The 17,288-nt window shown below is 34.7% G+C and overlaps 1 protein-coding gene across 1 annotated transcript in view; it reads right to left on the bottom strand.

Moving 5' to 3' along the window:
• LOC123868312 (collectin-11) overlaps positions 1–17,288 on the bottom strand; it is a 123,980-nt gene that overhangs the window by 11,017 nt on the left and 95,675 nt on the right. The window contains exon 3 of the mRNA XM_045910784.1: positions 1,680–1,786. Within this exon, the coding sequence (XP_045766740.1) occupies positions 1,680–1,786 (107 nt within the window). The remainder of the gene's footprint in view (positions 1–1,679; positions 1,787–17,288) is intronic.

Here is a 17,288-nt window from a genome sequence, read left to right as displayed (position 1 = left end):
TATGGAGAAAACAAAACTACAAAATGGGAAAAACAAAGTAGGTAAAAGAACGTAATATTTTTGTGGACTGTTTCAACCTCTTTTGACTCATTGTTCGGATGACCGTGTTCAAATAAAACCAGGATGTACGAACGAGGTTAAACTACTGACTCACATTAAAATATGGGAATATTTTAAACAAAGAAGTTTGACTATCAAAATAACACTAATTATGATTATATTAATTATGCACTTACCTAACGAATGAGGAAAAGCGAACAATCATCAGCTGTTTTATTATGAAATGCAAATAGAAACAGGATCCGAAAAAAAGCTCAACTAGTTATTAACTAGTAGTTAATAATAATAATTAATAACTAGTAGTTAACTAGTATTACATCGCTATATAACAAAATTGGAATAATAATATGGGAATTCTAAATGACGCACGCGACTTCATCGGCGTGGATTTAGATTCTAAATATTTCGAATAATATTAAAAATATTCTAAATTATATTTTTAAATTATCCAGAGTAAAAAGTAAATCATTCCCCGGAATGCAAATATTACTGTGCCAAACGTTAAAATAGATAACATGGATTGAAAAGCTACATATACAGACAGATGCACCACACACTTTCGCATCAGTAATACATATTTTAATTAATAAAGAAGAAAGACCATCAAAATCCACTAATTAAATTATATTAATTAGGTAAAATTATTACAAGATAGTAAAATGCTAGGTAGGTATTTTGCGAAATACAAAGAGTCATTGCATAATTTATGTCACATCTTTCGTAGATAGTTAATTAAATTAGGTATAACTTATAATATATTACTCATTGTTCTTAGATAATATGTGCGAAAGATTATGTAAGGTACGTTATTTGCTTTTCTACGAGTGCCTAATACCTATGTATTTTGTACGTATTACTTTTGATCTTGTTAACCCCCGACCAAAAAAGAGGGGTGTTATAAGTTTGACGTGTGTATCTGTGTATCTGTCTGTGGCATAGTAGCTCCTAAACTAATGAACCGATTTTAATTTAGTTTTTTTTGTTTGAAAGGTGGCTTGATCGAGAGTGTTCTAAGTTATAATTCAAGAAAATCGGCTCAGCCGTTTGAAAGTTATCAGTTCTTTTCTAGTTACTGTAACCTTCACTTGTCGGGGGTGTTATAAATTTTTAATTTACACTTGTATCGAAAGGAAATTGCACTCTACATGCTCCTTTGTGGCCTTTACATTTTTCATACACAATTTAATTGCCTAACCTTTAAGATGTTTAATTATAATAAGTATGTACCTAGTGCTGTACAAGTTTTAAAATTAGTCTACATAATATTTACATCAGGATGAAATAAAATTATATGATCTTATGAAAATAATATGAACAGATTTTTATTATTTACCTAACCATTCGTTTCTGGTGGATTCGACTGTAGAATCTTTTCTATTGCATGAGTTTTGCTTGCGGGTTTCCCACGGCTTTTCATAAATTTTTAGGTACACGGTACTCCAACAGTTTATAAAGCCCAACAGCTCTACCTAAATGTATGGTTTTTACTTCATTTTTCGCTTGTAGTAGTTATCTAGGTTTTATTGCTTGTTCGCGATACTGACGCGTCTAAGTGCAGTTTTGTTTAACTTGAATTTTAGGTAAGAAACATAGGCTATATCTAATAATAACATATTTACCTTAAAAAATATGCCTAGGTAGTATCTCTTCTCGCCTGATTTCAGCAAAGGCATCGTCCACCGCGTCACTCCAAGCTCGTCTTCTGTGTTACTGCAACTCGAGCATTCTGTAATGATAGAGAAATATTATGTTAATTTATATGTTGACAATAGAAATATATATTATAAATATAATATATATAATATGAGCCTCGTAAAACACGCGTTAACGGGTCAATTCTTATTACACAAAATACATTTTAGTATTTAGTAGCTTATGACGGCCCACCAGTTTAACCGATTTTGATGAAATTTGGTACATAAGTTAGCTTACATTACGGGGACGGACATAGGCTTCTTTTCAACGCGGAAAATAAAGAGTTCCTTCGGGATTCTTAAGGGCTAATCCGTTTAACCGATTTATAGGTTTGGTACAGAGATAGCTTGCATCCCGGAAATTGACACAGGTAAATTTTTATCCCAGAAAAGCAAAGAGTTCTCACGAGATTTAAAAACCTAAATCGCGTTCGATGCACGGGCATCATCTAGTACATAATAAATGGTATGGTATAATATTATGTTGGTAAACATGCAATATTTCATATCCATATTATATACTTAATCTTACGTAGGTAGGTACAAAGTATGGTAGGTACCATAAAAGTTTTCACTGGTAAAGCTAAAATAAAGCCGAAATATACCTACAAAAAACTTGCTCTGTGGGCGCCACTAATATATGTAATATGGTCTAAGTATGGTCACTAAGTACATGGTCTAGTATGTCTAGTATTTAGTTCCACAGGTTTATTTTTCTGGTCAGGCTTAACATGTTATTCCCGCTTGAACGTTGACTTTCCGTAGCGAAGCGTAAATTGTGGCGACTGTACGGATAGTTACTTAGCCCTTGTTAGTTTTTGAAATGAGGAAGCCTATTATTCGGTTTTGAAGTGATTGCAGGTAAAACAACGCAGACCATCGATCTACAATTACTATACGCAAGGATTGACGCAAAAAATTGCATGTGAAAATTATAACTGACATTTATACCATAATTCAACGTTGGCCAACATTCGCACAATCATCTGTGATTGACCAACGCACGTAACGGATGAGCTGCCGACTTTCGGAGTTTAGCAAAATTGTTTCATTTTCCCTATATTTACATCTTAAACTACCGTGACGGACAGTGACTTATACGCATAAGTACCTTATTGCGTATTGTAAGAGGGAAGGTTGAACGTGGAAGAATCGTACACACAAGTTGCATATATTATGGTTGAACAAGTGTAAATTAAAAAATAACACCCCCGACAGTGAAGGTTACAGTAATAACTAGAAAAGAGCTGATAACTTTCAAATGGCTGAACCGATTTTCTTAGATTATAGCTAAGAACACTCTCGATCAAGCCACCTTTCGAACAAAAAAAACTAAATTAAAATCGGTTCATTAGTTTAGGAGCTACGATGCCACAGACATACACAGATACACCGATACACAGATACACACGTCAAACTTATAACACCCCTCTTTTTGGGTCGGGGGTTAAAAATAAGAAGAAACAACATAGGTAAAGACAAGCATTTCCTAAAGGCATTTTCAATTTTTCTTTTTTATGAAAATAACGAGCAATCGAGCAACCCATTGATCCGTCTCGTAAAGAACCTCATGTTGAAATCTCGATTGCCAGATTCTTTTCGTGTTTTTTTTTCAGAAACAGAATCAAGAGGAGAATCAGTCAGAAAAATAACTGATGGTGTCTAAATAACATGGACCATGGTGTCTAAAATAATAATATTAATTTAGACACCATGATAGGTGGTAAGTATGGGTGTATGGTTTTTCCGTCTTGCAAAAGAAGTCGCTGTCTCTATAGAACTCGGGTAAGTAGTTGCACTAAATTAAATTCTTCTTTTATTGTAGTGGGCTTCAGGGTGTTAACTTCCTGATAAGCATCGATAATTACTGTCATCGATAAAAGGCGATTAAACTGCTTTTACAAGTAACAACAGTCATGTACCAGGTGTCAAGGAAATAATAAAAATCAGAACAGCATCGGATCGACCTGACCTTAGAAGAATTCTCGGGTTTCGGGAAATATGTGAAGGTTAATAGCAACATTGTTCTCTGAGCGTTATTTATTTATACTTAGCGATGATCTCTTTAACACAAGTTGAATACATTTGAAGGAAAGCTGAAATACATTCTTTGACTATAGATTTTGCGGTTTGTCATTGTAGATTTTAAAGTTTCTTGAAGATTATTTGAGTTTCGGTTTGAACACAAGATCAAATAATAGGGCGTGATTTAAAGCCGGATCTGGAAATGTTGACCTAAGTCAGTAATTAGATGGGTGGTCAACTTTGGTGGATTGATGTTTAACTTTTACCTTCCTTCCGTGCATCGGAAAACACGCGCCAAGGTCATTAACTTTATGCGTTATGATTAATTAATTACCTATAGTAAGTCCCTTAGTCTACAGATCGATATGAAACACATAAATAAATTCAGCGTGACCCAGCATTGATTCAACCGTGTGTGAACAATGTAAGTAAAGGTCATTCGCAATTGTTTCAGAAGGTCAAATATGCTGTCAATGAGGTAGTGATATTTGGAATTCTCATTAGTAGCCTAGTGCGTTTCACTAGCATGCGTATGATATTAACAAAGTGTTGTAAAACAAACATTTGACTTGACAACGACATAAAAATTCTTACACAAGTAGGAGTTGCCTAAACGTACATGACATATGGTCCGAGATACCAGTGTCACCAGATTTTACTTATTTTCTGAGAAACGAAATGTGTGTGATAGAGTTATAGTGTAGTGTGTACTTTTGAGCAATTCATATTTGCTAGCTTGAACCTAGGGCCAAGTTAAAGATATCAATGACTAAAGGCTAGGCTAATGGCTAAACTAATTACTCAATTAAAGTCTGAGTGATGATTTAGCAGCTGATTCCAAGAAATTAACCCATGGCACCAGTTTCAGTAGTCCATTAATAGTCTCACAAATTTTGTTTGTTAGAAAAGAGTCAAGTCTGGTGGTTCCGGGATATAAGTACCTATTTTATGTAGTTTTATTCCGTGTAGGAATAGAGTACCTGGCAAGGGTTATACCATACCTATAGAGCGGTGATACCTGCCCTGGTGCGTAATTCAGTGGTGGTCCAGTGGCCAATGGTGACTACAACGACAGTTCACGGTAGTAGATACATCCAGTCCAATCCAATCCATCAGCCTGTAAGCGTCCACTGCTGGACATAAGCCTTTCCAAGAGTAGATACATAGTTTTAAAGAATAGGAACCAAGTTACCTGTCTTTCCACTGATGTTGTTGAGAGGCGACTGGTAATTCACAGTCTTGGAGCTCACTATGCAGCTCATCACGAGCATCAGCACAGGCAGACATTGGCGTTGGAACATTTTGTTTTAACAATTATTTAACAGTTTAATTAATCACTTCACTACATTCACGATGCACTTCGGTTGGCGATTCCGTTGCACTGGGCTGGTCTGGTCTAATCTACTAATGAGGTGTTCTAATGAGATATCATCATTTTGTAAATTGCATGATTTCTATATAATCACTCTAGGTATAATTTTGTAACCGTGCAGTCTACCAAAACTTAGAAAATTTTATAATGTTACTTAGTAGTATTAGGTTGTTAGTCATCTACTGCAACTTATTTATTGCATTTTTTGTTTTACGTAAATTGAAAATTAATTAATTTTATAATTTTTTTCGTAAACTTGTTTCTGGAAACTTGGAAAGTTCTTGTACTATTATTATTAATATATCTATTACCTTTCAGCCTATGAAAAAAAAATGAACTTAGAATATTGTATCTTAGCATAGATTACGATGTACCTACTCTACTCATATTGTCTTTCCATAATACGTTGTCCTCGGTATTATAATAAAATTATTTCGCTACAATTGCGTATTATTTACAACATGCTAAGTAGATATAATTTGATTTTGCAACGCCAAAAATGCAACAATAAGATTAAGAAAGGATAATAATCAAATAATTATGTCGGCATGCCACTTTATTTTGATAAATTATTTACCTACAATTACATTGTATCATACATCAGACAAAACTTATATTGCATTGCAAATATAGTCCTAACAGCTGTATCATATTAAATACTGGTGTACGGTGCTGTGATACGTTATGCAATTTCTACTCGAATGGATTTCAAGATTAAACATTGTATTGTAGAGAATACTGTATTTACGGCGAAAGTTAAAAGGAACTAAGAGAACAATATTATTTTAATTGTAGACTTTAATTTCATGGGTAGATTATTTTTAACATTTATGGAAAACTATAAGTAAGAATATATAAGTAAGGTAGGTACCTACTGCAATATTGTTACAGGCTTTCCTCGCATAGGTCTGGGTGATGCCTATTTGTTTATTTAAAGTTTATATACTTTATTGTTTACAAGAAAAAATAACTACATCTACAAGTTCTATAAGTACCTACTATAGTATTATGAAGAGGTAAAGTTTGTAAGTTTGTTTGAAGGAAGTAATCTTTGGGCCTACAGAACCGATTTTGAAAATTCTCTCACCAGTAGAAAGATACATTATTCCTGAGTGACATAGGGCTATATTTTACAAAAAAAATAAGCTACCTGTGTGAAGCCGGGGCGGGTCGCTAGTATAAAATACAATATAGGTAAGTATGTATCGTAGACGAAACCGAGGACAAAAGTTAGAAATGTATGAAATATATTATTTTTAAGTATATTATTATAGTAAACAGAAGATGCTTAGAATTTTATTTAATAAGTAAGTATAAAAATTGTTATAGCTCCTTGATCAGAATCAAATTAAGATAATAAAGTTTCACTTCAAGGTAAGTACCTAGTAAGTACCTACCTACTTTTAAATCATACAGTCACACGACGCGATTTTGTATTGATAGCGATCGGTTCAATAAAAATGTAAATATTAAATGTCCTTACATTAATTTTATAAGTCGTTTTAAGATATTATCCCTGTGGCGAACAGATATCTCTGTCATTTTAAACAGCTTAAAACAATTACTTTCAATTTATTATATGAATGAAATTCATACCAATATACATTTAATGATATCAAGTACATACTAATAGTATCTGTTTACTATAGGTATTATATACGAAATAGAAGTTAAGTTTAGATATTAAGTTAGTAGATATACCTACCTAAGTCTAGTTTTAAGAGGATTACCAAATATTTTTATAACAAAGGACATGTCCCAGAGGAGTTACATCTAGGTACGTTAGGTGCTTACGTACCTAAAGTCTAATGGATACCAAAAAAATACAATTTAGGTTTTAGGTCTAAATAAGACAAGAAATCAACAGACGGAAACGTTTAAGTGCGGAAACCAGCCCAGAGACAAGAAAAAGAAGGCAAGAAATAACCGCGTCCGCAACAAATAATGAAATTAATTTCATATCAAAATGTCCTACTCCGATCTCCGTAACGTAAAATAATTACCAAATCACGTTATTTTTTATAAAATCAAATCTCGTAATTTAAACAAGTGTAAATTAAAAATTTATAACACCCCCGACGATCCAAAGTATTTGAGTTTTCCAAAACATCATTTTCAAATAAATAATTATGTATTTAGGCAACGTCCATCTTGACAGCTTGACATTTGTCAATTGACATAATATTATGAACCTAACGGTTATCTAACCTTCTTTTCTACAAGAAAACTAGAAAAGAGCTGATAACTCTTAAACGGCTGAACTAATTTTTTTAGATTATAGCTAAGAACACTCTCGATCAAGCCACCTTTCAAACAAAAAAAAGTAAATTAAAATCGGTTCAATCGTTTAGGCGCTACGATGCCACAGACAGATACACAGATACACACGTCAAACTTATAACACCCCTCTTTTTTGGTCGGGGGTTAAAAAGATCAACATCGGTAGGCGTTTTCTTAAATCGTTATAAAAATGAGTGAACTGACAGTCTGATAAAGATTTCACACAAAAGTGCAATAAAATATAATTAATTTTAATTTCTTCGCATAATCTCCGTTTCCGTCTGCACTAAATTACCCTCAATTCCTCGCAGACGCTGGAGATTTTATCATAATCGTAAAAAAGTTCGTTTTCGTGCTTAATTATTAAGGGTCACTGCACACTACACCTTAAGCTCCGTCAAAGGGCGATTTTATCGCTTTTCGGAAGGTTGCGATGGAACCCACAGATTAATTAATTATTATTGATCGTTCTAGTATTGGAAACTCTATTATGCAGCGACTAAACTCCAGTCGCAGTAATTATGAGTAGTTTAGTGACGCTCTAGCATCTTGTTGCACTAGCAACACTAGATTCTCCTTTCAGCAAAGGTTGCGTGGTAGAGATTGCTCTAAGCAATAAGGCCGCACTTTGCACAGACTTCTATCTATCTATCTTGTTGGTTAGCAAACAACACCGCACAAGTAACATTTTGTTACTTTTTAGGAGAGATGAAAAACTGTTTTAGTTTTAGAAAACTTTGTTTGGCAGCTTTGTGACGAGTTGTGTGTGAGTTCACTAAACGCTGTTTCTGTTTTTTAATAACAACTGATTATAATGGGTTGAAGTGTTTGAGTTTGTTAGTAGATCGAAGTGCCATCGAAATCTAAATGCGAGGGGTCTCTTCGTCACTCGCTCCATGCAAACGTAGTTCGTCTCTCATTGGAATAATAACCAATCATACTCAATGGAATTTTGTAGAAACGTTCCGGGAACTAATATCTATGTTCGGTTTCAAAGTTTCGCGGTCTTAAAAAATCACATACAAATCTTTGAGCCCCTGTAATTTTAAAACTACATATTTTTAGAAAAATCTAAAACACCACAGGCCCAGATATTAGTTTCTAGAATATGTCTGCAAAATTTTATGGACTTTGGTTGATTAATATTCAAATGAAATTGGGACTACGGTTGTATGGAGTGAGTGACGGAGAGAGCTCTGTTAATACATAATGAATGCGACAAAATGCAACATCTATGATCAACCCAGTCGGAAAATCGCTGATCGGCGATACAAAATATCGTGTGTTCGCAACTTAAAGTTGATACATAAATTCATGGCTCAAAGTCGTTTCATAAATTTTATTAATATGCGGGTGCATTATAATAAATGATGCAAATTCATTATTTTAAGCTGTTGAAATTTTGCTCATCGCAATAACTTGATTGAATTTTATTGATTGGTAAAGCCTCACTACCTATATTATAAATGCGAAAGTGTGTCTGATTGTCGTTCAATCTTGCCGCAACGGAGCAACGGATTGACAAAAAACACATGTAAAGGAATACAACACAGAAAGAAGAAAAACAGAAAAAAACAATTGATGTGACTTTTTGCATGGTTTAAAGAGTAATAGTTTAAAGACATGTAGAATGACATGGCTACTTTTATCTCGGAAAATTCAGAGGAGTTTCCAAAAGTTTTTTTAAATCTAAATCCACGCGGACGAAGTTGCGGGCATCAGCTAGTTTTTGAATAAAAGTTAATCTGACGATTAAGCTTTTTTATTTATTTTTTTACAAGGAAGACGTAAACAACATTGTTTTTTCACCTTAATGAGCATTTCCGGACTGCTGGACTTTATGAAATTATGATCGAAATCGAACTGAAGCTTTTTCCGAGCTTTAAATTTCAAGGAAAAAAATTGTTTTTTTCATATTGTGTAGTTTATAGGTATAAACCACAACACTACATTGAGCCAAAATAATCTTTAACAAATGTAAATTAAAAATTTATAACACCCCCGACAAGTAAAGGTTTACAGTAACTAGAAAAGAGCTGATAACTTTCAAACGCTGAACCGATTTTCTTGGATTATAGCTAAGAACACTCTCAATCTAGCCACCTATCAAACAAGAAAACTAAATTAAAATCGGTTCATTAGTTTAGGAGCTACGATGCCACAGGCAGATACACAGATACACACGTCAAACTTATAACACCCCTCTTTTTGGGTCGGGGGTTAAAAAGGAGCTTTATCTGCATGGTTTTGGAGGGATAATCTTTAGTCTATTTAAAAAGTAATTAAGAAAATAATTCAGATATGTCTCCCGGCGTGAGAGTGCCTCCATTGAGTGTCTTGTAGTGCAGGGCAAGACGCTCTCAAGGAACAGTAAATTGTTGAAGTCCTATGCTCTCAAAGAAGTTAAATATAAGTGAGTCATCCACAGAATAATGAAGAATAAAACGGTTGGACGCAAACTTTATTACAATATTTGTAACCTACATGTTTCGGATATTTTGTAACCTTACGTATTAATTACGTTTTTACTACTTTTCGTTATTTCATTTATTACTTACTATAAATCGTTGCAAGGGCGCCTTAAAATGGCGCCGAGATAACTATAGCCTGAAGGTCATGTTGTTTCTTTTTTCACTTAGTTTTTTTAGTGATTTTGCCTAGAGTTAGTACTCTTGAAAGAAATGGAAAGGAATCAACACCACATTGAATCACCGACACAGTATCAAGCTTAAGTAATTTAACATCTGTGCGATACTACATACTACCTATTTAGTAATTCCTTCTTAGGATTTATCTGACCAATAATTTTTTCAATAGTAATTAGATAAGGCTAGCTTTAAGTTTTATTGTAATACTAGCTGATGCCCGCAGTTTCGCCCGCGTGGATTGGTCAGATCCCCTGCAGCATCAGTTTTCAGGACTCCAAATTTTTTATGAAACAATGTCGCAAAATTCCTCTATCGATTAAAAAAGAAATGACGCAAATCGGTTCAGCAATCTCGGAGATTTCGGTGTACATAGGTAGAAAAACACAACTCTCTTTTTGAAAGTCGGTTAAAAAAGTAGCCTATGTTACTCCCTGGTCAATTCTCTACTTGTCTGTGAAAATTCCGTCAAAATCGGTTCAGCCGTTCCCAAGATTAGCCTTTTCAAACAGACAGACAGACAGACAGACAGACAGACAAAAATTTTGAAAACGTGTGATTCAGTTATAGTATCGTTCAAATAACCATATGACCTTAATATGCGGTAGTTATTTCGAAATTACAGACAGACACTCCAATTTTATTTATCTATACTAATAAATTATTTATTAGTATAGATTTTCATTAAAAAAAAAAAAAATTCAATCCTAAATCTTTGTAGTATAAAACAAAGTCACAATCTGTCGTGTTTGTGACAAGTTTGTCTGTATATTCCCTCGTAAAATATAACTTCTACTTTTTAATTTCCCGCCCTCTTTTTCGGAGCTACCTATACTTACTAACATTTGCTTTTATGGTGAAGAAAAACATCGTAAGGAAACCTGCATGCCTGAGAGTACCTACCCCATGTTGTTCTCAAAGCTGTGTGAAGTCTGCCAATCCTCACTTGGCCAGCATGGCGGACTGTGGTCTAAACCATTCTTATTTTGGTAGGAGAACCGTGCTCGCCCGGCGATGGGTTAAGATGATAATGACTTTACTTATAATCCGAAGCCAATGTATTTAATAGAATAGTTCCAAAGAAAATTGGCATTTCCATAGCATTTCCCATAGATTTATAGATATCATACTCATAATATTGTGTATGTACCTACCTATGCCACAGTTAACGAAAGTTCTTTAAGTTCGAAAGTATTTTTCTTTGATTTCATGTCACCATAGCCTGATATTTGACATATTCAATCCAGGATCACAGCGAGAGTTCCCTCACTCTGGTTCACTCTGCCTGTGTCGCGAAACGACATCAAACCTTTGAGTTGCGTAATGTTCAACGTCAATCATGCATGTATAACCGCATAGTACGAATATGTTTACTTGAATGTACTTTAAATATTTATGCGTAGAATATTTTAAAGTAAGTACCAGTTACTTCAACTGTCTGTCTGATAAGTTAACAAAGAAAATACACTTTAATCAGTTACGTGGGAGTATCTATAGAAATAAAATGTTTCGGGGCATACAAGTTTGTATGGAGACAAATCACACTAATATTATAAAGGCGAAAGTTTGTTTGTGTGTGTGTGTGTGTGTGTGTGTGTGTGTGTGTGTGTGTGTGTATGTTTGTTACTCCTTCACGCAAAAACTACTGGACGGATTTGGCTGAAATTCGGAATGGAGATAGATAATATCCTGGATTAGCACATAGGCTACTTTTTATCCCGGAAAACCAAAGAGTTCCCACGGGATTTCAAAAAACCTAAATCCACGCGGACGAAGTCGCGGGCGTCAGCTAGTCATTGAATATTGCTCAATTTTCATCATGTCATTAGTTCCGGAGATTACCTCTTACATTCAAACTTACAAACTTAAAAACTATTTAAATATCGGAAAATTATTTAAAGGAATAAAAAAACTTACATAGAAAAATAGTGCCCTAGTTTTTACTTGAGTTCTTTTTCTCTATGAACCAAAGTGAAGTAAGTCCTAATAGACAAAAATAAAAGGTAGTTAAGCTCTCAGCAGTTAAACTAATAACCTCATTAGACAAGTAACTCGCCTGTTAACAAGTAATAACTATACAAGACCATTGCAGATAATAAATAATTATATGTTGAACCACGTATGACGACATGGACAGAGGTATTTTCGCGGTCTAATAGAAATGTTGCTGAGACTTATTACTTAGTTGCTAAGCTCAATTTACTTATAAGATTGATTTCTCAAATGATATAGGTACCTACTAGCTATTAGTTTATCGACCATACAATTCACAAACATGGTGTATAAATACTAATAGTGTATAGTACTAAGTATAAATCTATTTTCTTTTTAAACATTTCATACCCTTTCGCTCAAACCAAGGCAAGTATTTTGTGTAATCAACATCGATGTAGGATTAGCCTTTCCCATACAATTCCGTCCGCAAAAATACGCTTGAATCTTACGTCATCGTCATTGACAAAGTCAATAGACTTTTGCAAATTCTATTGACTTTTTGAGCGCGTTTTTTATCTTTGAAGGGCCCATCCATATACATCGATGGTAATCAACAACCTATGACGAGTATTTATTCATCCAAGCCTATGACCAGTTCTGATTCTAAAAACTAAACAAATAGATACAATAATTTCTGAACTGTTTGATAATTTTTATTCAAGAGTAGAGGAACAAGATAAGTGGTACCTAGCGATGCACCAAGCTATGGGTCGACAAATTACCTCTTTTGGTAAAAAGTAAGAAGGTAGATACCTAGGTACGACAGAGGTCTATCTAATATTATTATATTTACTAATAATATTAGTATACTTAGATGACGTTCAACCGTACACAAATTACGCTAGTAAGAATAGCTGAAAAGAGATATTGATCTGTGACCTTTGATCAGGAGCCTTAGCCAAAGATCTTCTTTTAAACTATAACTAAAATCGTTCTATATTGCGATTATAGTATTTTGAAAGATCTAGGTATTTCGTTGCTCATTCGGTGATCTAGATCACGATAGTCATTGTTCTTTGAAGTTGAGCTATGTAAATGTATGTAGTATTTACGAAATGTATCGTTGCACAATAAAACCGTCTGCTTTTAAACCTATAGCTTGAATTTGCAAGTACCTAATTTTACCTTTCGTAATCTTATGGGTCCTACATATCATCAGGTAAACCGACTAAGTAATTTTCACGTCGGTTTTAGGTTTGTTACAATCGGTAGACGGTAGTTCGTCCAATCACACTAATATTATAAAGGCGAAAGTTTGTATGTGTGTGTGTGTGTGTGTGTGTGTGTGTGTGTGTGTGTGTGTGTGTATGTTTGTTACTCCTTCACGCAAAAACTACTGGATGGATTTGGCTGAAATTCGGAATGGAGATAGATAATATCCTGGATTAGCACATAGGCTACTTTTTATCCCGGAAAATCAAAGAGTTCCCACGGGATTTCGAAAAACCTAAATCCACGCGGACGAAGTCGCGGGCTTCAGCTAGTATATTGATAATGCTTGTCATGCAAACTGACATCGCCATACGTTCAAGTTGTATGATCAGCAGGGCGATTCAGAACGCTTCGATTCGGTAAGTTATCGTACGATAATTATTGAAAATACATCTTATCGTACGATAGCTTACGGAATGGAGTGTTCTGGATCGCCCAGCAAGTCTTCAAGCCTCAGTCGAAATATTGACGATATACTCGCTGGTGTGAAGCCTACATTACAATTTACCTATCATCCATCATGCAGATGCTATATTTTGATCACTGACATAAATAACATTTAGTAAACATGGCTTGCGTGTTGCCAGTGATGACTGATGACATATGGATCCAAGACATGGTCGCTCAATCGCCTCATAAGAAAGGTCAGAGCTACGAATAAATCGTAGGCTCAGAGACATTCGACAGACAGTACAGAGAGCTAAGCTTGGAGTTTCTCTCTCTACATGATCAAATCAGAAATGAGGAGAACCGGAGTGACAGCTTAGTTGACTTATATGCTTCAATACGATACATTGCTTCAATAGCTACCACAAGTTAGGCCAAAACATCATAAAGTCGAGATGGAAGAGCGATCAAAAAAACCGGCCAAGTGCGAGTCAGACTCGCGCACCGAGGGTTTCGTACTCGGGTTTATTTTTCCGACATTTTGCACGTTAAATCAAAAACTATTATGCATAAAAATAAATAAAAATCTGTTTTAGAATAAACAGGTAAAGCCCTTTCATGTGATACCCCACTTGGTATAGTTATCCCACATTGAAAATTGAAACACATTTAAATTTCTTTAAATTATGTAACTACAAATTCACGGTTTTCGGATTTATTCGTTTACTTGTGCTATAAGACCATCGATGTATAAGACCTACCTACCTGCCACATGATTCTAGGTGAACAGGAAATAGGTACCCTATAGGTTTTTTTGACAGACACGACGGACGGACAGACAGACAGACAACAAATTGATCCTATAAGGGTTCCGTTTTTCCTTATGAGGTACGGAACCCTAAAGACAGTTAATACGAAATTATTATTTCTCACTAATAAATTAAACATCAAATTCTGCTAAGTATACTACCTATACCTATAAATGCGTCCTATTATAGTAGTTTTATTATACTTACTTAATTGAGGTTTATAGGTACCTAATTGTATAGTTATAATTATAATTAGTAATAGATACCTACACATTCATGATCGGCATTCTGAAACCCGCGGTCAGTTATTAACACCTCTATCAGTGTGATATTTGAAATTGCGTCTATTAACCTCTACCGAAGGCCTTCTAATTCTGATTGGAACATCTTATAATATGGATCACATTTAATCTATAAATATTCACAATATTTGTTTCGAATGATTATTTAGTGATGATTTTGATGATTTGGAGTTTTATTGCCACATTAAAAAATCCTAGTGGTACCAAATCTCAAAAAATCTATGACCCTTGACTACATATCTCTCAATATGAAATGTACACACTCCTTATGGCCTACATAAACATTTAACTGTAATTTGTATTTAAGCCATAATATGTACTTAAGCAATTTATTATTTATGTATCTGATACGTCCACGATTTCGTTCGCGTGGATTAAGGTTTTTAAAAATTTCTTGGGAACTCTTTAATTTTTAATCACATCCCCGTGATATCGCTGTACCAAATTTTGACAGAATCGGTAGAACAAACGGATGGACCGTGAAACTGACTAACTGTGAAAGTTTCCCTGAAGATAATTAATTTTAAAAACCAAACCAATATGAAATGCTATTAAAAATATTGGTAGGTATTTTTAAGGATATAGTAAATTCAAAATATTTGAAACAATAGATATATTTTTTGGTAGAGCATCTCTAATATCTATTTTCAACTGTGCACCGTGAGTCAGACTCAGTTGACCTTCGTCTAGATAGCTTTGGGTGGTAAAGTAAAAGTGATCAGAGATGAATCCTACACGGATACAGCCGGGGGCGGTCGCTTGTCACAAATATATGACCTTCAGATGACTAACACTTTTTATAGGTCACTGCGCATCCTTTACATATTAAAGTTTAGGTAGGTATATATTTTAGCGATTTTCGGTCTATGTAATCGTAATCCAAGCTAATAATTGTAAGTACTCGTAGATATCTAATTATACTTTATACCAGTCCGTCGCGTCGGCTCACCTGTACGTCCGTTTGTGTAACAGCCATTTTAAAACTTAACTGTAAGAGCTAAGAGGCACAGAAATCCGTCACTTCAAAAAGGTTATGTACCTACCTACTTATTTAAAACTACTTTTAGACCTCTCTATAGAGATTCTATAGAAGGTAACGTATTAGCACCGTTTAAAAAATTGTACCCAGGGGATTCCAACAGAGTAGGTAAGTAATTTTTTTATGCGAGTCTTAATCATGAGTTTCAGGATGAAACTGAAGTTTTTGCTCTAAGGGTTACCTCTAGAGTACCTACCTATCTAGGGTCTGAACCTAAGCTGTTTAACACGTTTTAAAATGTCGTAACATTAGATTGATCTTGACTCGCTAATTGAATCGGCATCCTGCATTAATAAACATTAGGATAATGAATTTATTAGTCTTGAATGTGGGTATATTTTTATGAGCTTTTTTTGCTGATGGTAGTCAGTTTCCGCATAAATATGATCGCACATGATAGACGATGAAGAAGTTTAAGTAGCTCGCTTCCTAAGGCCAGGGACAAATTGGCGGAATTTCCCTCCAGTATTGAAATGTCTGTGATAATATCTTGGAGGAAAAAACGTCGCTCATTCACGAGCACAATATGTGCATATCGGCATCCGTCAGATCATGAATTTTTTCGGTAAATTATTATGAAACGCCGCCATTTCATGATTTGGCCAGGCAGCACCCACCATATCGTTCAACACTCATCGTTTGATGATTTGCTTAGCTATATTTAAGCACTAGCTGATGCCCGCAGCTTCGCCCGCGTGGATTGGTCAGATCCCCTGCAGCATCAGGATTGAGGAGTTGGACTCCAAATTTTTTATGAAACAATGTCGCAAAGTTCCTCTATCGATTAAAAAAGAAATGACGCAAATCGGTTCAGAAATCTCGGAGATTTCGGTGTACATAGGTAGAAAAACACAACTCCCTTTTTGAAAGTCGGTTAAAAAGTAGCCTATGTTACTCCCTGGTCAATTCTCTACTTGTCTGTGAAAATCCCGTCAAAATCGGTTCAGCCGATCCGAAGATTACCCTTTTCAAACAGACAGACAGACAGACAGACAGACAGACAGACAGACAAAAATTTTAAAAACGTGTGATTCGGTGTTGGTATCGTTCAAATAACCATATGAGCTTAATATGAGGTAGTTATTTCGAAATTACAGACAGACACTTCAATTTTATTTATTAGTATAGATATGGATGAAATGGCGGTGTTTCATGATATGTTGAGGAATTTCATGATCTGGCGCTGACGTGCACATAGCCTATTAGTTACACGTCTATAACCGGTACCTTCCTCAGACTGTTTATTCAAATTAAACGAGCATTAAAATAATTTCTACGAATAATTAAACTTTGATTGACTCTTGTCTTGTACCTATTCTTAAATAACTTGTTAAATGTATTTATTTATTTGCCTTCACATTTACTTATTTCTGGTAGGCCAGACTTGTTATGAACACGTCGAATTATATTTTTATGTCGCCAAAAATCCGCGGGCATTTTTGTGACTATTCTTTCATCTACGAGTATT

This window comes from Maniola jurtina, chromosome 9, assembly GCF_905333055.1.
Source record: "Maniola jurtina chromosome 9, ilManJurt1.1, whole genome shotgun sequence".
In the NCBI taxonomy this organism is placed as follows: domain Eukaryota; kingdom Metazoa; phylum Arthropoda; class Insecta; order Lepidoptera; family Nymphalidae; genus Maniola; species Maniola jurtina.
Note: the sequence above shows the minus strand (reverse complement) of the source record. Positions and strands in the feature narration are given on the sequence as shown.